The following is a 27,829-nucleotide window of genomic DNA, read 5'->3' on the forward strand; positions in this document are numbered from 1 at the left end:
ATTGGAGTCAAAATGGGCCAGCATCCCTGTGAAATGTTTTTGACACCTTTACACACACACACACACACACACACACACACACACACACACACACACACACACACACACACACACACACACACACACACACACACACACACACACACACACACCACCACCACCACCACACCACCACCACCACCACCACCAAGGTGAGGCTGTCTAAACAGTGGGCTGAACCATGAGGGTCTCACCAATGACATCAAGGTGAGGCTGTCTAAACAGTGGGCTGAACCATGAGGGTCTCTCCAATGGACATCAAGGTGAGGCTGTCTAAACAGGGCTGAACCATGAGGGGTGATCAGATGCTGCTGAAAGGAAGGCCATTTCCCCCTTGGCTGAGGACGTCCACATTCCCCTCTGCCTCCTTGGACTTCTTTTTGCAGGTATCATTGTTCAGCTCATCCTTGGGTTTGAATGTTTTAAATCCTGGAAGGTACTTCTCCTGTTTAAAAAGGTTTATTGAAAATAGATAAAAATGTAGATCTAGCAAATCTAAACTGGGCTCCCAATCTGCAGAGGAGATGGAAGGGGCCTCAACTGATGCACAGTCGTCATATAGCTCAAACAATATAAAAAAATGTCAATTTTTAGGCTTTTTGTATTTGGCAGCCTATGGTTAAATTGCTAATTAATGACATCCTACAGTGACTATGTCTATTGGCCTGATTTAGCACCTTGCTATCTGTTTCTACACAAAATGAACTGATGCAAAATCCTTACCAGCTCAGAGCAGGGTGGAAACAGCAGTCATTATGATGTCATGATGTAGCTCTTTCTGGGTGTAGATCGTGCCCCCCCCTCTCTCTCTCCTAACCCAGGTTTTATTATCTCAGGTCATAAATTCCTGGCAGAGACTCTCTCCCCCAGGTCATGCAGGAAGAGAGGGACAGAGTACAAAGAGAGGACAAAGGAACTGGTGCGTTTGCAGTGGTCAGCTGAGGCGGGCAGGGCATTTGGTCAGCTGAGCGCTCTGTTTACCTCGGCTCGCGTGCTGGCTCATCCGGATCCCTCTTTGGCGTTCATAGTGGAGGTTGACGCGTCCGAAGCTGGGATAGGAGCCGTGCGTCTCAGCGCTCGGGTACGCCACCGAAGCTCCGCCCCTGTGCCTTCTTTTCGAAGAAGCTCAGCTCGGCAGAGTGAAACTATGACATGGGGGATTTGGAGTTGTTGACTGTTGTCAAGGTTTTGAAGGCGGGGAGACATTGGCTTGAGGGGGCTAAACACCCTTTTCTCATCTGGACTGACCACCGCAATCTGGAGTACATCCGGGCTGCGAGGAGACTGAATCAGGCAAGGTGGGCTATGTTCTTTACCCGTTTTGTTTTCACCCTTTCTATCAGACCAGGTTCCTAGAATGTTAAGGCAGATGCACTGTCCCGGATGTATGACACAGAGGAGCGGCCCATGGATCCTACTCCCATACTCCCGGCCTCTTGCCTGGTGGCACCGGAAATGTGGGAGCTGGACGCGGACATCGAGCGGGCGTTACGTGCAGAGCCCACTCCCCTCCAATGTCCAGCTGGGCGTCTGTGCATTCCGTCTGCTGTCCGCGACCATTTGATCTATTGGGCCCATGCGTCACCCTCCTCTGTTCATCCGGGTATTGGACGGACAGTGCACTGTCTTAGTGGGAAGTACTGATGGTGAGGGTTTATGTCTCCTCCTGCTCTGTGTGCGCCCAGTGCAAGGCCCCTAGGCACTTGCCCAGAGGTTACAACCCCTACCCGCTCCACAACGGCCGTGGTCGCACCTGTCGGTGGATTTCCTAACAGATCTTCCTCCATCACAGGGTAACACCACGATCCTTGTCGTTGTGGATCGGTTTTCTAAGTCCTGTCGTCTCCTCCCTTTGCCCGGTCTCCCTACGGCCCTACAGACTGCGGAGGCCCTGTTTACACACGTCTTCCGGCACTACGGGGTGCCTGAGGACTTAGTATCTGATCGAGGTCCCCAGATCACGTCAAGGGTCTTGAGGGCGTTCCTGGAACGTCTGGGGGTCTTGGCCAGTCTTACCTCAGGTTTTCACCCTGAGAGTAACGGGCAGGTGGGGAGAGTGAATCAGGATGTGGGTAGGTTTCTGCAGTCCTATTGCCAGGACCGGCCGGGGGAGTGGGCGGCGTTCGTGCCCTGGGCAGAGATGGCCCAGAACTCGCTCCGCCACTCCGCCACTCCTCCACTAACCTCTCCCCCTTCCAGAGCGAACTGGGGTACCAGCCAGTTCTGGCACCTTGACATTAGAGCCAGATCGAGGCTCCTGTGGTGGATGACTGGTTTAGGCGCACTGAGGGGACATAGGACGCCATTCATGTGCACCTTCAGCGGGCCGTGAGGCGCCAGAAAACCTGCTCAGATCAAATCAAATCAAATCGTATTTGTCACATACACATGGTTAGCAGACGTTAATGCGAGTGTAGCGAAATGCTTGTGCTTCTAGTTCCGACAATGCAGTAATAACCAACAAGTAATCTAGCTAACAATTCCAAAACTACTACCTTATAGACACAAGTGTAAGGGGATAAAGAATATGTACATAAAGATATATGAATGAGTGATGGTACAGAGCGGCATAGGCAAGATACAGTAGATGGTATTGAGTGCAGTATATACATATGAGATGAGTATGTAAACAAAGTGGCATAGTTAAAGTGGCTAGTGATACATGTATTACATAAAGATGCAGTAGATGATATAGAGTACAGTATATACATATACATATGGGATGAATAATGTAGGGTATGTAAACATTATATTAGGTAGCATTGTTTAAAGTGGCTAGTGATATATTTTACATCATTTCCCATCAATTCCCATTATTAAAGTGGCTGGAGTTGAGTCAGTGTGTTGGCAGCAGCCACTCAATGTTAGTGGTGGCTGTTTAACAGTCTGGTGGCCTTGAGATAGAAGCTGTTTTTCAGTATCTCGGTCCCAGCTTTGATGCACTTGTACTGACCTCGCCTTCTGGACGATAGCGGGGTGAACAGGCAGTGGCTCGGGTGGTTGTTGTCCTTGATGATCTTTATGGCCTTCCTGTGACATCGGGTGGTGTAGGTGTCCTGGAGGGCAGGTAGTTTGCCCCCGGTGATGCGTTGTGCAGACCTCACTACCCTCTGGAGAGCCTTAAGGTTGTGGGCGGAGCAGTTAGCGTACCAGGCGGTGATACAGCCCGACAGGATGCTCTCGATTGTGCATCTGTAGAAGTTTGTGAGTGCTTTTGGTGACAAGCCGAATTTCTTCAGCCTCCTGAGGTTGAAGAGGCGCTGCTGCGCCTTCTTCACGATGCTGTCTGTGTGGGTGGACCAATTCAGTTTGTCTGTGATGTGTACGCCGAGGAACTTAAAACGTACTACCCTCTCCACTACTGTTCCATCAATGTGGATAGGGGTGTTCCCTCTGCTGTTTCCTGAAGTCCACAATCATCTCCTTAGTTTTGTTGACGTTGAGTGTGAGGTTATTTTCCTGACACCACACTCCGAGGGCCCTCACCTCCTCCCTGTAGGCCGTCTCGTCGTTGTTGGTAATCAAGCCTACCACTGTTGTGTCGTCCGCAAACTTGATGATTGAGTTGGAGGCGTGCGTGGCCACGCAGTTGTGGGTGAACAGGGAGTACAGGAGAGGGCTCAGAATGCACCCTTGTGGGACCACAGTGTTGAGGATCAGCGGGGTGGAAATGTTGTTGCCTACCCTCACCACCTGGGGGCGGCCTGTCAGAAAGTCCAGTACCCAGTTGCACAGGGCGTGGTCGAGACCCAGGGACTCGAGCTTGATGACGAGCTTGGAGGGCACTATGGTGTTAAATGCCCGGGCTGGCCCGAGGTATGTGGGGCCATTCAAAGTCCCGAGGAGACAGAACGAGGTATGTTACAGGTTACAGCTTCCCCCCGATTATCGAATCAACACCTCGTTCCATGTGTCTCTCCTCAGGCCAGTGGAGGCTGGTCCGCTCCAGGAGTCTGAGGTGCGGGAGGTTCCTCCACCCCTTCTGGACATCGAGGGGACCCGGCGTATGCAGTTCGATCCATACTGGATTCGAGGTGTCAGGCGAGGGGCCTTCAGTACCTCGTGGAGTGGGAGGGGTACGGTCCGGAGGAGAGATGCCGGGGGAGTTCCACCGTAAGCTGATGTCGGCCTCGGGGAGCCGCGAGTCAAGGGGGGGGGTACTGTCACGTCACGACATCTGCCGAGGTTGGTCCCTTACCTTGTTCGGGCGGAGTTCGGTGGTCGTTGTCACCAGTCTTCTAGCCATCGCTGATCCATCTTTAATTTTCCATTGGTTTTGTCTTTATATTCTACACAACTGGTTTTCATTATCCAATCACGTGTTCATGTATTTAACCCTCTGTTTCCCCCATGTTTGTTGTGCGTGATTATTTCTATGTTCAGTGCGGTTCATGATGGCTGCTTTTTCGACGGGTGCTGTGTTTACCCGTGCCTTATATTTACCATTGGTTATTGGTCAAGTGTATTTGTTTACCTTGTGCCAGCTACACTCACCTTCTGACACCATGTTTAGATCCTGAATCAGGCCACTTGAAGCTGTTTCAGCACTGGGCTTGACGACCTCGTCTTTCAGGTCCTTTAGGAGCAACTGTATGGCGGAGGGTGATTCAATACTGCCGATTGGCTCCCACACATCTATCTCATCAACCCATAGAGAGATTGTATTAGATGCTGGAGAATAATCAAAAATCTCTCTAACTTTAGGGCATCTGTATTTGGTAGGCTATCCTATAGTTATTAAACCACAAACACAGACAACAGGTCTATTTCAACAAATAGGTCTACCTTGATATACAGTACCTTACTTCAAAAAATTGTTTTCCAATAGATTTCTTCCTTTAAAATGTTGAATGAAAATTATTGCATTTGTCTCACGTAAGGTACATTTTTTCCCCCCATATTTGTGTTTTATTTGAGAAGATTGTGATCTTAAAGATATTAAAATATTGAAACTGAATAAAGTGGTGTCTTTATTGTTTGGTATCTTGAGAATTCTGTGAATTAATTCTGTGTGATCAAAATCCAACAGTTCAGTAGTATCAACAATTCACAACAATACACACAAATCTAAAAGTAAAATAACATGATTAAGAAATATATAAATATTAGGATGAGCAATGTCAGAGTGGCATTGATAAAATACAGTAGAATACAGTATATACATATTGTATGAATAAAACAGTATGTAAACATTATTAAAGTGACCAGTGTTCCATTTTTTAATTGACCAGTGATTCCATGTCTATGTACATAGGATAGCAGCCTCTAAGGTGTAGGGTTGAGTAACTGGGTTGTAGTCGGCTAGTGAAAGTCACTAAGTTCAGGGCAGGGTGCTGGGTGGAGGATGGCTGGCTGGATGGCTATTTAACAGTCTGATGGCCTTGAGATAGAAGCTGTTTTTCAGTCTCTCGGTCCCAGCTTTGATGCACTTGTACTGACCTCGCCTTCTGGATGATAGTGGGTGAACAGGCTGTTATTCGAGTGCTGTAGGTGTCCAGGAGGGCAGGCAGTGTGCCTCCGGTAATGCTTTGGGCAGACCGCACCATCCTCTGGAGAAACCTGTGGTTGCGGGCGGTGCAGTTGCCGTACCAGGCGAGGATACAGCCCGACAGGATGCTCTCAACGGTGTATCTGTAAAAGTTTGTGAGGGTCTTAGGGGCCACGCAAATTTTCTTCAGTCTCCTGAGGTTGAAGAGGAGCTGTTGCGCCTTCTTCACCACACTGTGTATGTGGGTGGACCATTTCAGATTGTCAGCGATGTGTATGCCGAGGAACTTGAAGCTTTTCACATTCTCCACTGTGGTCCCGTCGATGTAGATGTTGGCATGCTCCCTCTGCTCTCTACTGAAGTCCGGAATCAGCTCCTTAGTTTCGTTGACGTTGAGGGAGAGGTTATTTTCCTGGCACCACTCTGCCAGGGCCCTCCCCTCTTCCCTGTAGGCTGTCTCGTCATTGTTGGTAAAGTATATACAGAGTATATATACAGTACCTTCCTAAAGTATTCAGACCCCTTGGCTTTTTCTACATTTTGTTACGTTACAGCCTTATTCTAAAATTGATTAAATTGTTTTTGTTTCTCATCAATCAACACACAATCCCCCATAATGAGAAAATATTTATAAAAAATATATAAACTGAAACAATTACTTAAGTATTCAGACACTTTACTCAGTACTTTGGTGAAGAAACTTTGGTAGCGATTACAATCTTGCGTCTTCTTGGGCATGATGCTACAAGCTTGGCACACCTCTATTTGGGGAGTTTCTCCCATTCTTCTCTGCAGATCCTCTCAAGCTCTGTCAGGTTGGATGGGGAGTGTCGCTAAACAGCTATTTTTAGGTTTCTCCAGAGATGGTTGATCGGGTTCAAGTGCAGGCTCTAGCTGGGCCACTAAAGCACATTCAGAAGCTTGTCCTGAAGCCACTGCTGCACTGTCTTGGCTGTGTGCTTAGGGTCATTGTCCTGTTGGAAGGTGAACCTTCACCCCAGTCTGAGGTCCTGAGCTCTGGAACAGGTTTCCATCAAGGATCTCTCTGTACTTTGCTCCTTTCATCTTTCCCTCGAGTCTGACTAGTCTCCCAGCCCATGCCGCTGAAAAACATCCCCACAGCACGATGCTCCCACCACCATGCTTCACCATAGGGATGGTACCAGGTTTCCTCCAGATGTGACGCTTGGCATTCAGGTCAAAGAGTTCAATCTTGGTTTCATCAGACCAGATAATCTTGTTTCTCATGGTCTGAGAGTCTTCAGGTGCATTTTGGCAAACTGCAAGTGGGCAGTCATGTGCCTTTTACTGAGGAGTGGCTTCTGTCTGGCCACAAAGGCCTGATTGGTGGAGTGCTGCAGAGATGGTTCTCCTTCTGGAAGGTTCTCCTATCTCCACAGAGGAACTCTAGAACTCTGTCAGCGTGACCATCGGGTTTTTGGTCACCTCCCTTACCAAGGCCCTTCTCCTCCGATTGCTCAGTTTGGCCGGGCGAACAGCTCTAGGAAGAGTCTTGGTAGTTTCAAACTTCTTCCATTTAAGAATTCTGGAGGCCACTGTGTTCTTGGGGACCTTCAATGCTGCAGAAATGTTTTGGTAGTGTTCCCCAGTTCTGTACCTTGACAGAACCCAGTCTCAGAGCTCTATGGACAATTCCTTTGACCTAATGGCATGGTTTTTGCTCGGACATGCACTGTCAACTGTGGGATCTTATATAGTACTGTGCAGCCGGCTTCATCGACCTGGCCAAGTCTTTCGACTCTGTCAATCACCATATTCTTATCGGCAGACTCAGTAGCCTCGGTTTTTCTAATGACTGCCTTGCCTGGTTCTCCAACTACTTTGCAGACAGAGTTCAGTGTGTCAAATCGGAGGGCATGTTGTTCGGTCCTCTGGCAGTCTCTATGGGGGTGCCACAGGGTTCAATTCTCGGGCCGACTCTTTTCTCTGAATATATCAATGATGTTGCTCTTGCTGCGGGCGATTCCCTGATCCACCTCTACGCAGACGACACCATTCTGTATACTTCTGGCCCTTCCTTGGACACTGTGCTATCTAAGCTCCAAACGAGCTTCAATGCCATACAACACTCTTTCCGTAGCCTCCAACTGGTCTTAAACGCTAGTAAAACCAAATGCATGCTTTTCAACCATTCGCTGCCTGCACCCGCATGCCCGACTAGCATCACCACCCTGGATGGTTCCGACCTAGAATATGTGGACATCTATAGGTGTCTGGCTAGACTGTAAACTCTCCTTCCAGACTCATATCAAACATCTCCAATCCAAAATCAAATCTAGAATCGGCTTTCTATTTCGCAACAAAGCCTCCTTCACTCACGCCGCCAAACTTACCCTAGTAAAACTGACTATCCTACCGATCCTCGACTTCGGCGATGTCATCTTCAAAATGGCTTCCAATACTCTATTCAGCAAACTGGATGCAGTTTATCACAGTGCCATCCCCTTTGTTACTAAAGCACCTTATACCACCCACCACTGCGACCTGTATGCTCTAGTCGGCTGGCCCTCGCTACATATTCGTCGCCAGACATCTACAAGTCCATGCTAGGTAAAGATCAGCCTTATCTCAGTTCACTGGTCACGATGGCAACACCCACCAGTAGCACGCGCTCCAGCAGGTGTATCTCACTGATCATCCCTAAAGCCAACACCTAATTTGGCCGCCTTTCCTTCCAGTTCTCTGCTGCCTGTGACTGGAACGAATTGCAAAAATCGTTGAAGTTGGAGACTTTTATCTCCCTCACCAACTTTAAACATCTGCTATCTGAGCAGCTAACCGATCGCTGCAGCTGTACATAGTCCATCGGTAAATAGCCCACCCAATTTACCTACCTCATCCCCATACTGTTTTCATTTATTTACTTTTCTGCTCTTTTGCACACCAGTATCTCTACCTGCACATGACCATCTGATCATGTATCACTCCAGTGTTAATCTGCAAAATTGTAATTATTTGCCTACCTCCTCATGCCTTTTGCACACAATGTATATAGACTCTTTTTTATTTATTTGTATTTCTACTGTGTTATTGACTTGTTTATTGTTTACTCCATGTGTAACTCTGTGTTGTCTGTTCACACTGCTTTGCTTTATCTTGGTCAGGTCGCAGTTGTAAATGAGAACTTGTTCTCAACTAGCCTACCTGGTTAAATAAAGGTGAAATAAATTTAAAAAATTTAAAAAATAGACACATTCCAAATCATGTCCAATCGATTGAATTTACCACAGGTGGACTCCAATCAAGTTGTAGAAACATCTCAAGGATGATCAATGGAAACAGGATGTATCTGAGCTCAATTTTGAGTCTCATTGCAAAGGGTCTGAATATTTATGTAAATAAGGTATTTGTGTTTTATTTGTAATAAGTTTGCAAGATTATATACAAATCTGTTATCACTTTGTCATTATGGGGTACTGTGTGTAGATTGATGAGGGAAATGTTTAGTTTAATACATTTTATATTAAGGCTGTAACGAAACAAAATGTGGAGAAATGGAAGGGGTCTGAATACTTTTCGAATGCACTGTATCTACAATACAAAATCCATGTGTTAGTGTGTCGGTGCCTATATGTGTGTATCTTCACAGTCCCTGCTGTTCCATAAGGTGTAGTTTTGTCTGTTTTTAAATCTGATTCTAGATTGCTTCAATAAAGCTTTATGCTACAATTTACCACAGTTGCTACTAATACCACTACTATTGAAGTAACTACCACTACTACTACTACTACCACCACCCCCACTACTGCTACAGTAACAACTATTATAGTACCACTACCATTACTACTAGCCCATTATAACCCACTATAATACCTCCACACCTACAAACCATCCCAAAATAGGTCACTATGACTAACCCATAGCCTATGACAACCATATTACTACAATTTCTAACGCCGTCCCTACCACAACCACTTCTTTAAATAACATGAAAAACACATCAAAAAAAGCAAGCAAACCACATTTTCTTCAGGAAATGTAATTTTTCTAGTTACAATCGAATGCTGTAGATCTGCAAAGTTCTAAGTATTGCGTTAGAAGTGACCTGATGAAATATTAATATTAATTTGTTTATTTGGGAACATGTCTTGTAGTTTAAGTGCAAGAAAGAAGCTTACAAAAAATGACCAATTCTTACAACATACTTTGACAAAGAATGTGAACTTAAATGCCCTTTTTTAACAATAGCATAGCTATTCATCTTATTTTGGTATAATTTCCTCTTGACAAGGTTTTTGAACTAGTTGAAGTCGTAGTAAAAACCGAAATGCTGCTTCCTGGTGGTCATTACTGGAAAATATTTTAACAGGCAAACCTATTTCTGAACACTAGAGAGCGACATCCAACTTTGTGGAACATTGAGAGATGTTCTTTGAATATTCTTTGTTTATTTACAACCAGCCTGTTTGGATTTTCTCCGAGCAAAATTATCAGGCGATATCAGGCCAAGAAATCACTTTTTGTGCTCTTTGTCAAAATGGGATGTGATGGTGGAACTATTCCTAAAAGGCATGAGTTGGTGAAAGGCCCAAAGAAAGTTGAGAAGGTAACCTTATGGCTAGCTAGCTTAAACTAGCTAACGTTAGTTAACGCGTTTGAGCTAGCTAACGTTATGGAGGTTTTGTAAAAAACAAAACAGAGAAGCTATAGTCCACCCAAACGACCTTAATGTTAGACACATACATGTAATCATTTAGCTTGCTTTTATTAATCAGTTAGTTCGCTTACTAACTCGCCATGCCCACGTAAAGTCTGCTAGCTAGCTAGCCTGTTATGCTAGTTTCAGAAATAACAAACCATCAACATTCATCATAGTTGATGAGATACTTTGACATGGCTGTGTAATTAGCTAGTTAATACGGAGCATTATGGGACAGGTGTAGTGCAGTGGTCCTGCATCTCAATCAGAGTTACTCGAACAATTCCTTCCTTGGTTGTCTCCTATCACTAACTGTATTTAGCTAGCGACGAAGTATTTAAGATATAACCAAATGCAACGGAACAGCAGTGGGCATGAACTAAGTTGAAACTGTGTATCTCTCTACTCAAGGTTGACAAAAATGCAGCGCTTGCTGCTCGGTGGAAGTATTGTGCTCTCAGTACGGAGAAACTCCGGCGCCCAATTGTTACTTGTGATCTGGGAAGGTGAGGATTATTTTCATCAGTTTGTTTCTTATTTTACCTTTGTTTAACTAGGCAATTCAGTCAACAAAGTATTATTTACAATGATGGCCTACCAAAAGCCCCCTGCAGGGACAGGGATGGGGTAACAAACAAAACACACATCACGACGAGTTAACACTACTTAAAGAGAGACCCAAGACGACAACATATCATGGCAGAAACACATAACAACATGGTAGCAGCACAAAACATGATACAAACATTATTGGGCACAGACAACCGCACGAAGAGCAAGAATGTAGACAACAATACATCACGCAAAGCAGCCACAACTGTCAGTAAGAGTGTCCATCATTGAGTCTTTCAATGAAGAGATTGAGATAAAACTGTCCAGTTTGAGTGTTCGTTGCAGCTCATTCCAGCCACTAGCTGCAGTGAACTGAAAAGATGAGCGACCCAGGGATGTGTGTGCTTTGGGGACCTTTAACAGAATGTGACTGGCAAAACGGGTGTATGTGGAGGATGAGGGCTGCAGTCGATATCTCAGATAGGGGGGAGTGAGGCCTAAGAGGGTTTTATAAATAAGCATCAACCAGTGGGTCTTGCGACAGGTATACAGAGATTACCAGTTTACAGAGGAGTATAGAGTGCAGTGATGTGTCCTATAAGGACCATTGTGGTAAATCTGATGGCTGAATGGTAAAGGACATCTAGCCGCTTAAGAGCACCCTTAGCTGCCGATCTATAAATTACATCTCCGTTGTTGTGTACTAGTCATATAGCTGGTGTGACACTGTTATGTATTTACACTGAACAAAAATATATAAACACAATTTCAACAATTTTACTGAGTTACAGTTATATAAGGAAATCAGTCAAATTAAATAAATTCACTAGGCCCTAATCTATGGATTTTACATAACTGGGTGGGCCTGATGGTGCATAGGCCCTCTCACTTTGGAGCCAGGCCCACCCACTGGGGAGCCAGGCCCAGCCAATCAGAATTAGTTTTTCCCCACAAAGGGCTTTATTACAGACATAAATACAGCTCTGGTGGACATTCCTGCAGTCAGCATGCCGATTGCACACTCCCTCAAAACATCTGTGGCATTGTGTTGTGTGATCAAACTGCACATTTCAGAGAGGCCTTTTATTGTCCCCCGCACAAGGTGGCTCTGTGTAATGATCATGCTGTTGAATCCGTTTCTTGATATGCCACACCAGTCAGGTGGATGTATTATCGTGGTAGTAATTACTTCAATCGTGGTGGTATTAGTAGCGACTGTGGTAAATTGTAGCATAAATTCACTGTGTGACGATTAGTTTAGCAACCGCATTACGTGTTTTTGTTAACTTGTCTAGTCAAATAGGCCAAGGCTAGGCCTGTAGCTTCTCTTCAGTCATAACTTATTTTCCTAGAAGACATAATTAGGATAATTACATAAATCGGTATTCACAAATAAATGTCTTATGGTAGAATGAATGCATCAATCATCTAGCTGACATCTGTAAAGTTTTCTCTTTCAATGTTGCTCCTCTTGACGGGACCGCGGAGAAAGCGCAATAGTTCTAAACAATGTATCCTAAATACTATTTCCTTGCAAACATTTTCAGGATAAAAGCAATGAAAATGAATGTTTCTGTTAAGAATTCACTTCTTCATTGATGCATATTCTCCTTCGTTAAAATATTCACAGCTGTTATATAAGACATAGATATAGACATATCAAATCAAAGTTTATTTGTCACGTGTGCTGAAAACAACAGGTGTAGTAGACCTTAAAGTGAAATGCTTACTTACAAGCCCTAACCAACAGTGCAATTTTTAAGTAAAAAATAGGTTGTAGGTAAACAATAGATAAATAAAGAAATAATTTAAAAAACTGTGAAAACAACAGTAGCGAGGCTATATACAGGTGGTACCAGTACAGAGTCAATTTGCGGGGGCATCGGTTAGTCGGGCTGATTGAGGTAAAATGTACATGTAGGTATAGTTAAAGTGACTATGAATAGATGATAAACAGAGAGTAGCAGCAGCGTAAAAGAGGGGGTTGGCAGGTGGCGGGACACAATGCAAATAGTCCGGGTAGACATTTGATTACCCGTTTAGGAGTCTTATGGCTTGGGGGTAAAAGCTGTTGAGAAGCCTTTTGGTCCTAGACTTGGTACTCTGGTACCGCTTGCCATGCGGTAGCAGAGAGAACAGTCTATGACTGGTCTTTGACAATTTTTAGGGATTTCCTCTGACACTGCCTGGTGTAGAGGTCCTGGATGGCAGGCAGCTTAGCCCCACTGATGTACTGGGCTGTATGCACGACAGTGCCTTGCCGTCGGAGGCCGAGCAGTTGCCGTACCAGCCAGTGATGCAACCAGTTAGGATGTTCTCGATATTGCAGCTGTAGAACCTTTTGAGGATCTGAGGACCCATGCCAAATCCTTTCAGTCTACTAAGGGGGAATAGGTTTTGTTGTGCCCTCTTCACAACTGTCTTGGTGTGTTTGGACTATTCTAGTTTGTTGGTGATGTGGACACCAAGGAATTTGAACTCTCAACCTGCTCCAGTACAGCCCCGTCGATAAGAATGGGGGCGTGCTTGGTCCTCCTTTTCCTGTATTCAACAATCATCTCCTTTGTCTTGATTACATTGAGGGATAGGTTGTTATTCTGGCACCACCCGGCCATGTCTCTGACCTCCCTATAGGCTGTCCTGTTGTTGTCGGTGATGAGGCCTACCACTGTTGCGTCATCTGCAAACTTAATGATGGTGTTGGAGTCGTGCCTGGCCATGCAGTCGTGGGTGAACAGGGAAGTACAGGAGGGGACTGAGCATGCAACTCTGAGGGGCTCCAGTGTTGAGGATCAACGTGGCAGATGTGTTGCTACCTACACTCACCACCTGGGGGAGGCCTGTCAGGAAGTGCAGGATCCAGTTGCAGAGGCATGTGTTTAGTCCCAGGATCCTTAGCTTAGTGATGAGCTTTGAGAGGCACTATGGTGTTGAACGCTGACCTGTAGTCAGTGAATAGCATTCTCACATAGGTGTTCCTTTTGTCCAGGTGGGAAAGGGCAGTGTGGAGTGCAATAGAGATTGCATCATCTGTGGATCTGTTTGAGCGGTATGCAAATTGCAGTGGGTCTAGGGTTTCCGGGATAATGGTGTTGATGTGAGCCATTACCAGCCTTTCGAAGCACTGCATGTATGTACAGTCACTGTGGGGACGACGTCCTCGATGCACTTATTGATAAAGCCAGTGACTGATGTGGTGTACTCCTCAATGCCATCAGAAGAATCCCGTAACATATTCCAGTCTGTGCTAGCATAACAGTCCTGTAGTTTAGCATCTGCTTCATCTGACCACTTTTTTTTATAGACTGAGTCACTGGTGCTTCCTGCTTTACTTTTTGCTTGTAAGCAGGAATCAGGAGGATATAATTATGGTCAGATTTGCCAAATGGAGGGTGAGGGAGAGCTTTGTACGCATCTCTGTGTGTGGAGTAAAGGGGATCTAGAATTGTTTTCCCCTTTGGTTGAACATTTAACATAAGGTAAAACTGATTTAAGTTTCCCTGCATTAAAGTCCCCAGACACAAGGAGCGCCACCTCTGGGTGAGCGGTTTCCTGTTTCTTATTTCCGTATAGAGCTGACTGAATGAATGCATATTCGCTTTTGCTTGAGATACTGTAAGAAATACATCTTGGCATATTGCTCCACTTCCTGAGACAAAAATAAAATTTGGTGTATCATTATCCTGGAAGAAATACTTAATTCTGCAGGAGTTAATTTCATATTTGGCTACATGTAAGATGTTCTAGCCCTGTCCGTGTCCAGATTTCAGTTAGTAATTAACCCATCTCAAGTTCAAGTGTCATTTTAGCTCTCTCATTTCAACTCTCTCATTTGTTGGCAGAGTAAACATGTTATAATGCAATATATTAGTCTCTCACAATATTAGTCTTTCACAATAAACAAGTAATTCACAATAATACTCTATGTAGTTATAGTAATAGACATTCACAACAATGTTGTGGGTGTAGAGATGTGCAACGAGTCATCTTGTGACATCGTCATGGAGAGAATAGATACTTTATTGTCTGTTGGTTAGAAGGGAAATATGTCTTCTGCTTTTCCCAACTGCCTGCAGTGCAGCACCCCTGGGTGGAGAACAATTGTGAGAAATAGAGTCATCCTGGGCAGAAACCATTGTAGTTATGCACCAAACTAATTTATTGGTCTTGTAGAGCTGTGTTTCCTGATCCTAGAGTCGCAAAGGGTTGCACATTTTATTTTTTGCAATAGCACTACACACCTGATTCAAATCATCAAAGCTTGATACACTGATCATTTTAATCAGTTGTGTAGTCTTAGGACAAAAACAAGAATTTGCACACCTTTGGGTCCCCAGGACCAGGATTGAGAAACAGAGGTTGGCGAGGCAGACCAGCAACTGGAAGGTTGATGGTTCAAGACCCGGACTGGGGCAACACAAATATGGGAATGGAACTCAACTGGCAACTGGAAGGCTGCTGGTCAATGATACCATGTATCATCTGCTACCATTGTGCCCATGAGCAAGGCATCAACCCCCCCCCAGAATTGCTCTCCATCTACTGGCAAGCTAGCTAGTTAGCTACTAGCTAGTTAGCTACTGGCTAGTTAGCTACTGGCTAGTTAGCTACTGGCAAGCTAGCTACTGGCAAGCTAGCTACAAGCAAGCTAGCTACTGTAGCTACTGGCAAGCTAGCTACTGGCAAGCTAGCTACTGTAGCTACTGGCAGGCTAGCTACTGGCAAGCTAGCTACTGGCTAGTTAGCTACTGGCTGTCTGGCTAGTTAGCTACTGGCTGTCTGGCTAGTTAGCTACTGGCTGGCTGGCTAGTTAGCTACTGGCTGGCTGGCTAGTAAGCTAGCTAGAGATGTTACAGCAACCCACAATCAGATTTATTTTCCTGTAACATAAAAAGTTAGCTTTTTGGGTGGTAAAGACAGCTTTTAACAGAATAAATAGCTTTTGCTAGGCCTTCAGACACTGAGTGGAAAACAGCTAACTAGCTAGCAAGCAGATTAGTTAGACAAATAACACATTCACGTTACCTGAAGTGAAATGTAGCCAGATCTTCATAGCAGTGATCCACACGTTGTTCTGTTGGTGTTTCAATGAACCCCAACAACGCAGCACTCAACCCTTAGCTACAGTAGCTAAAGTAGTAGCTAAAGTTAGCTACTGGCTAGCTAGTTAGCTAAACAACTTCTTGTTGTAGCTTTCCTTCAGACTAGATGCTTTGTGGCATTTTGCTGCCTTTCACAGGTCGGAGTGCGAATTACAGATTTGGGACACAGAAATAGGGGATTGGCTAAGGGGAGCTAGCTGCAACTTGTTGATGGCGCTCACTAGCTTTAGTTACTAAGGGGCTCCTGAGTGGTGCAGCGTTCTAAGGCATTGTATCTCAGTGCAAGAGGAGTCACTACAGACCCTGGTTTGACTCTAGGCTGTATCACAACCGGCCGTGATTGGGTTACACCATAGGGCGACGCACAATTGGCACAGCGTCGTTAGGGGTTGGCCGGGGTAGGCCGTCATTGTAAATAAGAATTTGTTCTTAACCGACTTGCCTAGTTAAATAAAGGTTAAATAAAATCAAAAATCTTGCCCCATGCAACAGGAAATGATCAGGGGCCAAGATTCAACATTTAACAGTTCTCAAATTTTACATTTTTACAAATGTATTCTGTAATCTTAATGTTATTCTTGTTTACAGACTTTACAACAAAGATGCTGTGATTGAGTTCCTTCTGGATAAATCCGCAGATAGACCCAACAGCGAGGTTGTATCACACCTTCGTGGCATTAAGGTATGGTAATTATCCGTGTTTTCAGCAGAGGCCACACATATCATTTAGTGATGGGGGAAAAATCTATACAGTTACATCGCAATATTAATTTTGGATGATATTATATTGACTCTTAAGTGTTGATTTGTAAAAAAAAATTTTTTTTATCCTATATCATGTTCTACATCTTCTTCTGAAATAGCAAGCCAACATCTTTCCTGCACTTTTATTTCCCTGATTGATCAGAATTCGTTTTCTCGTGCTTTCTTGTATTTCTGCAGCAGACATATAGTGAGCAATATGTTTGGAACATCACATAAAATCTCAGTACCAAATGACAATACATATAGAATCGTGAGAATCGCAATACATATCGTATCGCCACTTAAGTATCGTGATAATATCTTATTGTGAGGTCCCTGGCAATTCCCAGCCCTAATATCATTGCATTATCTAAAGGGAATCAAATTAAATGATAACCCATAATATTATGGTGTGTGTGTCATTCCACAGGATATAAAGGAGCTGAACCTGACTGACAACCCAGCCTGGGAAGGCGAGAGGAGGAACACCAAAGGGGACCGCTACGAGGACATGCACTGTGCCATGTTCATCTGTCCTGTGGTGGGCCTGGAGATGAATGGCAAACATAGGTACTGTGTGCGTGCGTGTGCGTGCACGTCATTCCTCATGGATTTCTTCATCGCTCTGAGGGACCTACCTAAATTTGTCCAATTAGTAAGGCTTGTTCTCCCTTGCAAAATGTTTTGCTACGGTGTGAACTAATGTATAGGACCCTAGATACTAGCATCTCGTCAACGTCTCACCATCTTATTCAATGAGAAGCATAGATGGGTGCAGTTTGTTCTCACAATGTCGGCATCTTACAGAGTACTGGCACTGAATCTAATGCAGTTGCCTCTAGCCTGAGTCACGGCCTGACTTCACAATGACAGTAACGGGGTTGGCAAGAGCGCACACAGATCTGGGACCAGGGTCTGTGCAGTAGTACTCTAAACTGTAGAGGACGCTAAACTGTAGAGATGAGATTGAGTGATAACGTGAGCCACTCCACTATTTGAGCATTGTCACTTTCTTTAAGAAATTTTTTAAGGACAATATAATTCTGAACTCCTTCTGGATAGGAATAGAAGGAAGTAGATGGGCAGGTAGACAGAGTAAAAGGGGAACAATAGAGGTTTGTTGCATCACAACCTGAACCCTTGTGTGTGATCTTGTCTCTCAGGTTCTGTTTTCTGCGTACCTGTGGTTGTGTGTTTTCCGACCGGGCCCTGAAGGAAGTCAAGACTGAGATATGTCACAAGGTTGGTCAAGACTATGTAGCATCCTCTCCAACAAGCTATCTGCTGTTCTGCAATTGGCTGACTTTCAAGTTTTATTGTACAGTTTCTAGCAAGCTCTCGCCCAACAATGCAGTAACTAATATCCATAGTACACGTGAGAAGTAGATAAGCTATATGCAGTTCCAGGGTCAGTACCTATACCTTATTTACAATGCAATTAGTGGAACCAATGACAGTAGTGAGGGGTGTGTCATAATGATTACGTTAATTCAAATTAATTTGGGAAACTGTAAAAAAAAAATGTTAAATGGCATATTAAATATATTACGCTATTGTTATCATATAGAAACATAATGGAATATTGTACATCATATTAGCATCAACATACATTATTGATTCATTCAATTCACAATCATTTCGTATTTCATTTAATTTTTGTTACATAATATTTTGGTTCAACTTTAATATATAATGAGCATCATGAAATTATTATGTGAAATTGAATGAAACAATTTATGTTCATTGTTTTTTAAATCTACAATAATAGTGTTTAACATGATTTTTGAATGACTACCTCATCACTGTACCCCACATATACAATCTGTGAGGTCCCTCAGTCGAGCCGTGATTTTCAAATACAGATTCAACCACAAAGACCAGGGAGGTTTTCCAATGCCTTGCAAAGAAGGGCACCTATTGGTAGATGGGTTAAAATATAAAAAGTAGACATTAAATATCCCTTTGAGCATGGTGAAGTCATTAATTACACTTTGGCTGGTGTCTCAGTTGCCGGAGAGGTAGGAAACCACTCAGGGATTTGACATGAATCCAGTTGTGACGTTAAAACAGTTATAGAGTTTAATGGTTGTGATAGGAGAAAACTGAGGAAGGATAAACAACATTGTAGATACTCCCCAATACTTACTAACCTCATTGACAGAGTGTACAGAATACATTTTTTTTAATTTTTTTTAAGCATCCTGTTTGCAACAAGGCACTAAAGTAATACTGCAAGAAATGTGGCAAAACAATGAACTTTTTGTCCTGAATACAAAGTGTTTTGTTTTGGACAAATCCAATACATCACATTACGGAGTACCACTCTCCATATTTAAGCATAGTGGTGGCTGCATCATGTTATGGGTATGCTTGTAATCGTTAAGGACTGGGGAGTTATTTAGCGAAACAAATGTAGCTAAGCACATGCAAAATCCTAGAGGAATACCTGGTTCAGTCACCAGACACTTGGATATTAATTCACCATTTAGCAGGACAATAACCTAAAACACAAGGCCAAATCTATAATGGAGTTGCTTACCAAGAAGACAATGAATGTTCCTGAGTGACTGAGTTAGAGTTTTGATTTAAATCTGCATGAAAATCTATGGCAAGACCTGTAAATGGTTGTCCTGCAATGGACAAATCAACAATATATTTGACATGAAAAGAATAATGTGTAAATATTGTACAATCCAGGTGAGGAAAGCACTTAGAGACTTACCCAGAAAGACTCACCGCTGTAATCGCTGCCAAAGGGGATTCTAACATACAGTATATTGAATACTTGTCTAATGAAGATATTTTTGTGTTTTATATATATACTTATATTTTACATTTTGTCTTCCACTTTAACACTAGAGTATTTTGTATAGATCGTTGACAAAAAATGACAAATCCATTTTAAATCCCACTTTGTAACACAACAAAATTTGGAAAAAGTAAAGGGGTGTGAATGCTTTCTGAAGGCACTTGTATGACTAGGTATCAGGAAATATGATAAACAGACTAGCAGCAGTGTATTTGATGATTGTGTATGAGTCTGTTTGTGTAGAGTTAGAATGAAGTGTGAGTGAGTGGCCTTGTCCGATTACCCATACTTGTGTCCTAAATTAGTACTTACTCAGGTGGTAAAACAGGACTCTGCTGCCTGCTTGTTTGTGTCCCGCTTGAGTATGTGACAAAAGAAAGATGAATAGTACAGTCGTGGCCAAAAGTTTTGAGAATTACACTAAAATAAATTTTCACAAAGTTTGCTGCTTCAGTGTCATTAGATATTTTTGTCAGATGTTACTATGGAATACTGAAGTATAATTTCAAGAATTTCATAAGTGTTAAAGGCTTTTATTGACAATTACATGAAGTTGATTCAAAGAGTCTATATTTGCAGTGTTGACCCTTCTTTTTCAAGACCTCTGCAATCAGCCCTGACATGCTGTCAATTAACTTCTGGGCCACATCCTGACTGATGGCAGCCCATTCTTGCATAATCAATGCTTGGAGTTTGTCAGAATTTGTGGGGTTTTGTTTGTCTACCCGCCTCCTTGAGGATTGACCACAAGTTCTCAATTAGGTTATAGATCTGGGGAGTTTCCTGGCCATGGACCCAAAATATCGATGTTTTGTTCCCCGAGCCACTTAGTTATCACTTTTTCCTTATGGCAAGGTGCTCCATCATGCTGGAAAAGGCATTGTTTGTCACCAAACTGTTCCTGGATGGTTGGGAGAAGTTGCTCTCGGAGGATGTGTTGGTACCATTCTTTATTCATGGCTGTGTTCTTAAGCTAAATTGTGAATGAGCCCACTGCCTTGGCTGAGAAGCAACCCCACACATGAATGGTCTCAGGATGCTTTACTGTTGGCATGACACAGGACTGATGGTAGCGCTCACCTTGTCTTCTCCGGACAAGCATTTTCCGGCTGCCCCAAACAATCGGAAAGAGGATTCATCAGAGAAAATAACTTTACCCCAGTCCTCAGTAGTCCAATCCCTGTACCTTTTGCAGAATATCAGTATGTCCCTGATGTTTTTCCTGGAGAGAAGTGGCTTCTTTGCTGCCCTTCTTGACACCAGGCCATCCTCCAAAAGTCTTTACCACACTGTGCGTGCAGATGGACAGATGGACACCTGCCTGCTGCCATTCCTGAGCCAGCTCTGTACTGGTGTTGCCCCGATCCCACAGCCGAATCAACTTTAGGAGACGGTCTGGCACTTGCTGGACTTTCTTGGGCGCTCTGAAGCCTTCTTCACAACAATTGAACCGCTCTCCTTGAAGTTCTTGATGATCCCATAAATGGTTGATTTAGGTGCAATCTTACTGGAAGCAATATCCTTGCCTGTGAATCCCTTTTTGTGCAAAACAATGACAGAGGAAGAACAATGATGCCAAGCAACACGTTCCTTTTGGAGCTTCCAGTCTGTTATTCGAACTCAATCAGCATGACAGAGTGATCTCCAGCCTTGTCCTCGTCAATACTCTTGTGTTAACCTCTCTAGGGTACGTGGGATGGTAGCATGCCACCTGTCAACAGCCAGTGAAACTGCAGGGCGCCAAATTCAAAACAACAGAGATCCCATAACTTAAAATTCCTCAAACATATATGTATTTTACACCCTTTTAAAGATACACTTGTTGTAAATCCAGCCACAGTGTCTGATTTCAAAAAGGCTTTACGACGAAAGCAAATCAAACGATTGTTAGGTCAGAGCCAAGTCACAGAAAAACACAGCCATTTTTCCAGCCAAAGAGAGGAGTCAGAAATATAGATAAAATTAATCACTAACCTTTCATGCTCTTCATCAGATGACACTCACATGTATTGTGTAACATGAAGTCCTATATGTTTTTTTCCAGTAAAGTTCATATTTATATCCAAAAATCTGAGTTTACAATGGCACGCTATGTTCAGTAGTTCCAAAACATCCGGTGATTTTGCAGAGAGCCACAACAATTTACAGAAATACTCATAATAAACATTGATAAACGATACAAGTGTTATTCACAGAATTAAATATATACTTCTCCTTAATTTAACCGTTGTGTCTGATTTCAAAAAAACTTTACAGAAAAAGCAAACCATGCAATAATCTGAGTACGGTGCTCAGACGACAAATGAAGCCAAATTGATATCCGCCATGTTGAAATCAACATTCGTCAGAGATAGCATTATAAATATTCACTTACCTTTGATGATCTTCATCAGAATGCACTCCCAGGAATCCCAGTTCCACAATAAATGTTTGTTTTGTTCGATAATGTTCATCATTTATGTCCAAATAGCTTCTTTTGTTAGCGTGTTTGGTAAACAAATCCAAACTCACGAAGCGCGTACACTAGTTGCAGACGAAACGTCCCAAAGTTCCGTTACAGTCCGTAGAAACATGTCAAACGATGTATAGAATCAATCTTTAGGATGTTTTTAACATAAATCTTCAATAATATTCCAACCGGAAAATTCCTTTGTCTGTAGAAAAGCAATGGAACGCAGCTCGCTCTCACATGAACGCGCGAGACAGAGCTCGTGGCTGCTGGCAGACCTCAGACTCATTCCCCTCTCATTTGGCCCCACTTCACAGTAGAAGCATCAAACACGTTTCTAAAGACTGTTGACATCGAGTGGACGCCTTTGGAAGTGCAACATGACCCCATAGACACGGTGTATTCGATAGGGCAAGAGTCAAAAATCTACAAACCTCAGATTTCCCACTTCCTGGTTGGATTTTTTTCTCAGGTTTTTGCCTGCCATATGAGTTCTGTTATACTCCCATCATTCAAACAGTTTTAGAAACTTTAGAGTGTTTTCTTTCCAAATCTACTAATTATATGCATATTCTAGCTTTTATGGCAGAGTAGCAGGCAGTTTAATTTGGGCACGCTTTTCATCCAAAATTCCCAATGCTGCCCCCTACCCTAGAGAAGTTAACAAGAGTATCACTGACCTGATGTCAGCTGGTCCTTTTGTGGCAGGGCTGAAATGCAGTGGAAATATTTGGGGGGGATTCAGTTCAGTTGCATGGCAAAGCGGGACTTTGCAATTAATTGCAATTCATCTGATAACTCTTCATAACAGTATATGCAAATTGCCATCATATAAACTGAGGCAGCAGACTTTATGAAAAATAATATTTGTGTCATTCTCAAAACTTTTGGCCATGACTGTATACGACGTTTAGAAAATCGATTGTACTTTAAATTAGACTTGGGCGGTGTCCAGATTTTACATTGTCATACTGTCCTTCTCTTATCCCAGGATTTACAGTATTAGCAGCATAGCAAACAAGGGGGCGCTAAAAACGCAAGAAAAGCCCATTGGGTCTCTATTACCAGAATGCTAAAACAAATTGTACAAATGAATTGTGAAATCACATAGTTTTCACTCATCAGCATTTCGCTAACATAAACTAATTGCTAAGACAGGCAAATCCAGCTCATTAAGTTATACAAGTGTAGCATGTAATTTTCAGTGAATGTGGACATCTTTCAAGCTAAAGTAAACGAGAGAAATTGTGCAAATGAATGAAGTTGTGATGCTGTTCTTCCTTCAGAAAAGCATGCATGTGTACAAGGAGCAGAGGGGTGAAGAACGGGGGGGGAAAACGCTTGTAGGAAGTACAGGGAACAAATGGTAGTTGTACAGACAGGTCTTTGACTTCTGGCAGAAAGCTATTATAAGATATCTGATGGCAAATATTTAGAAGTGAATTGCATAAAAGTGTACTTCATCCCCTCGTGTGCACCGCACAACAGCTCCCGCCATCTCCCGTTGTGCTATTTACAAACAAACATGTGACTGGCATAACTGTTCTGGGGTACTACGGTACTCTTCATAATGTAAAATATGACAGATGAAATGAAGAATGTAGTCTCCTAACTTATTGCTTAAGTTGACTGCAGGTATTAACTTCTAAAGTATCTACAAATATTCAAATTTATTGAAAATCTTCTAAGAAATTGTATTGACGGTATTGAAAAACCGTCCCGTGCCTTTTTCAAATACCCCGGTATACCACCCAAGCCTACTTTAAATGCAGGCTGTCATACTCTTTTTGGCATTGACAACAGCTGATCAATTAGCTATGGGGATGCACTACCAAAATCAATGAATAATGGGAAACAACGCAATTGGTCATGATGCATTCTCTGTATGCGAAAATTGAGTATTTGAATTTTCAAAAATCGGGTATATTTTAAATGCCAGGATTTTATACTCATTTCCGCTCTTCACCTCGTAGAATTCGATGCACACTTGTCCACAATACATTGGAAGAGGTCGGCTGCGAATGTTAGGCCCAAGTTTTCTTCAAGTAGCCAAACAACAAAACTAGGCTGCTTAATTGGGAAGATGCCGAATAGCAAAGCTTCTGTGGTGGTGTTCAAATGTACAGTACCAGTCAAAAGTTTGGATACACTCACTCATTCTACATTGTAGAATAATAGTGAAGACATCAAGACTATGAAATAACACATATGGAATCGTGTAGTAACCAAATAAGCGTTAAACAAATCCAAATATATTTTAGATTTTGAGATTCCTCAAAGTAGACACCCTTTGCCTTGATGACAGCTTTGCACACTCTTGGCATTCTCTCAACCAGCTTCATGAGGTTGTCACCTGGAATAATTTCAATTAACGTATGCCTTGTTAAAAGTTCATTTTTGGAATTTATTTCCTTAATTAATACGTTTGAGCCAATCAGTTGTGTTGTGACAAGGTAGGGGTGGTATACAGAAGATAGCCCTATTTGGTAAAAGACCAAGTCCATATTATGGCAAGAACAGCTCAAATAAGCAAAGAGAAACAACAGTACATCATTATTTTAAGACATGAAGGTCAGTCAATCTGGAAAAGTTCCAAGGACTTTGAAAGTTTCTGCAAGTACAGTTGCAAAAACCATCAAGCACTATGATGAAACTGGCTCTCGTGAGGACTTCCACAGGAAAGGAAGACCCAGAGTTACCTCTGCTGCAGATGATAAGTTCATTAGAGTTACCAGCCTCAAACTGCAGCCCAAATAAATGCTTCACAGAGTTATAGTAACAGACACATCAACATCAACTGTTCAGAGGAGACTGCGTGAATCCGTCTTTCTGAGATGCAGAGTAGGAGAATGGATGATCTCCGCATGTGTAATTCCCACCGTGGCTTCCTGAATGGCACCACAGCATTCTGCTGCAATAAGCCATCCCATCTGGTTTACGCTTTATGGGACTATCATATTGTTTTTCAAAAGGACAATGACCCAACAAACCTCCAGGCTGTGTAAGGGTTGTTTGACCAAGAATGAGAGTGATGGAGTGCTGCAGCAGATGACCTGGCCTCCACAATCACCTGACCTCAACCCAATTGAGATGGTTTGGGATGAGTTGGACTGCAGAGTGAAAGAAAAGCAGCCAACAAGTGCTCAGCATATGTGGGAACTCCTTCAAGACTGTTGGAAAAACATTCCAGATTAAGCTGGTTGAGAGAATGCCAAGAGTGTGCAAAGCATCAAGGAAAACTGTGGATACTTTGAAGAATTTCAAATGTGAAATATATTTTGATTTGCTTAACACTTTTTTGGTTACTACATGAATCCATATGTATTATTTCATTGTCTTCACTATTATTCTACAATGTAGAAAATAGGAAAGAATTAAGAAAAACCCTTGAATGAGTAGGCGTTTCCAAACTTTTGACTGGTACTGTAGGCTAAGGTGTTTTTGGTCTGCTTAAAATAACGAGTATTTCATAATAGGCATATTATTATAATTTTTTTTACCCATACTGGATAAAAAAATGTGTAATTGAAAAGTGTTTCTTGTTCTCTTGGCCGTTGTCAGAGCTTATAAACGAAATATGAAACACTTTTTTTTCTGAACGTGTCGGCATCGGGGGACTGGATGTGGCTGCGTTTTTAACGTCATGTTAATCAGGCCTTTTGATTTAAACATATGGATGTTAGGCTTCCTGTTGAATTATTTAATTAATGGATCAAGCATTTGCAGTCATTCTGATCTTGCTCCCAATGATCCGTGCTTTTGTGTTGCTGCCTAATAGTCTGCCTATAACCAGTTTGAGTAGGCCTATAACTCAATTCCTACTCTATTCAGAGTTTGGAGGAATTAATTGAAATGGAAATGACCTATTATCAGGCTGGTTAATGCGACGCATGTCTGTTGAATTTGGAAAAATCCACCCAGCCCCATCTACTCAGCCAGCCAGGAGATGCTACTGCGTTGCAGCTGTGGCATACTACATACTTTTTACTAGACATTATGTGCTAAATAGTATGCGATGATGAGTACATACTATGCAGTTAAAGTATGTAGTACGCTAGTATGGTTATTCGGACACAGCCAGTGTGTAGGAGCCTATTTGTGTGCATAGTCAGTCTGTGTAGCCGTTTTGTTAGCTACAGTGGGCTCCAAAATTACTGGCCCCACTGACTGGCAATGAACAAACAATACTTAAAAAATATGACAATATAACTATAGAGAGAAACTCAAAATACCAAAATGTGAAAAATATGTTACTTTATTAGTGTTTCAATGGAAACCACCAAAATCATTTATTGATTTAATTAAAAAACAATGTCTTCCAAATCCAGGTTTCACAATTCATGGCACCCTTGAATATTATTGTAAATAACATCTACCAACATTAAACCAGGAATAAATTCCACTTATTAAAGTTTATCTAAGTCTTAAGGAACTATATTGAGCCATTACATCACTTCCTTTTTCACTAGGGTATAAAAATGAGGTAACACGCATGCAATATCCCTTTGTCATCCAACACCATGAAGAAAACAAAAGAACTGGCAGTTCAAAAGAGACAGATGGTCGTAGACCTTCATAAATCTGGTAATGGCTACAAGAAGATCCACAAATGATTGAATATATGACTGAGCACTGTCAGGGCAATTATTTAAACATTTCAAATGTTATGGAACAGTTGAAAACTTCACGGGTAGATGCAAATGCATTTTGCCCCCCAGGATGGGGAGGAGGATCATGAGAGAAGCAACAAAATCCCCAAGAATAACTGCAGGCCTTGGTGGCGTCTTGGGGTCACCAGGTTTCAAAAAGCACCATCAAACGCACCCTCCACAACCACAGGCTCTTTGGAAGGGTTGCCAGAAGAAAGCCCCTAATGACTCCGAGACACAGACACAAGCGCTTGGAGTTTGCCAAACGTCATTTAAATTATGACTGGAAGAAAGTGCTCTGGTCAGATGAGACCAAAATGGAACGTTTTGGTCAGATACAGCATCGGCATGTTTGGCATCGAAACAGAGATGCATACAAGGAGAGGCACCTCATACCCACGGTGAAATATGGAGGGGGGTCAGTGATGTTTTGGGGCTGTTTTAATTCCAGAGGTCCAGAGGCACTGGTTAAGATTGATGGCATAATGAATTCAGGCAATTTTGGCTGACAATCTGGTTGCCTCTACCAGAAGGCTGGGACTTGGCCATGTGTGGACTTTCCAACAAGAAAATGACCCTAAACATAACTCAAGATCCACACACAAATGGTTCTGTGACAATAAAATCAATGTTTTGCCTTGGCCATCTCAATTACCAGACCTCAATCCAATCAAAAACCTGTGGGCTGAGTTGAAGAGGGCAGTTGATAAGCGAAAAACCCAAGAATGTGAAGGATCTTGAAAGGATCTGCATAGAGGAATGGTCCAAAATCCCTCCAAATGTGTTCCTTAACCTTGTCAAACATTACAGGAAAAGACCATGCTCTTATCCTTGCCAGAGGTGGTTGCACTAAGTTATAAATGAGTGCCAATAATTATGAAACCTTGATTTTGATGAAATGTATTTTGGTGGGTTTAAGAAAGTACAGTATTTCTCACATGTTGCTATTTTGAGTTGATCTCTAATTATATTGTTTATATATTTAAAGTATTGTTTGTGCATTGCCAGTCAGGGGTGCCAGTAATTTTAGAGCCCACTGTATTTAAGTCTTATGGCTTGGGAATAGAAGCTGTTCAGGAGCCTGTTGGTTTCACACTTGTTGCTCCGGTAACACTTGCTGCACAGAAGCAGAGAGAACATTCTATGGCTTGGGTGGCTGGGGTCTTTAACAATTTTCCGGGCCTTCCTTTCACACTCTCTGATATGGAGGTCCTGGATGTCAGGGTGCTCGGCCCAGTGATGTACTGGCATTTGGATTTGACATGGGACCTCCCTTGCTGTGTTTTTTTCACAGTATTACTTCAGTGCCTTTGCATACAAGATTCATGGTTGGAAAA

General features: G+C 42.7%; 1 protein-coding gene across 4 annotated transcripts in view; it reads left to right on the top strand.

Moving 5' to 3' along the window:
* Window positions 1-9,881: 9,881 nt before the first annotated feature.
* Window positions 9,882-27,829, top strand: part of rtf2 (replication termination factor 2) — a 69,946-nt gene continuing 51,998 nt past the window's right edge. Inside the window, exons 1-5 of one of the 4 annotated variants that reach the window (XM_024428063.2) lie at window positions 9,882-10,094; window positions 10,599-10,693; window positions 16,430-16,523; window positions 17,016-17,155; window positions 17,749-17,827. In XM_024428063.2, coding sequence (XP_024283831.1) covers window positions 10,026-10,094; window positions 10,599-10,693; window positions 16,430-16,523; window positions 17,016-17,155; window positions 17,749-17,827 — 477 coding nt within the window. In that variant the 5' untranslated portion in view covers window positions 9,882-10,025. The remainder of the gene's footprint in view (window positions 10,095-10,598; window positions 10,694-16,429; window positions 16,524-17,015; window positions 17,156-17,748; window positions 17,828-27,829) is intronic. The other 3 variants (XM_024428062.2, XM_024428061.2, XM_024428060.2) reach the window with 3 other exon arrangements.

This window comes from Oncorhynchus tshawytscha, linkage group LG07 (genome assembly GCF_018296145.1).
Source record: "Oncorhynchus tshawytscha isolate Ot180627B linkage group LG07, Otsh_v2.0, whole genome shotgun sequence".
Classification (NCBI taxonomy): domain Eukaryota; kingdom Metazoa; phylum Chordata; class Actinopteri; order Salmoniformes; family Salmonidae; genus Oncorhynchus; species Oncorhynchus tshawytscha.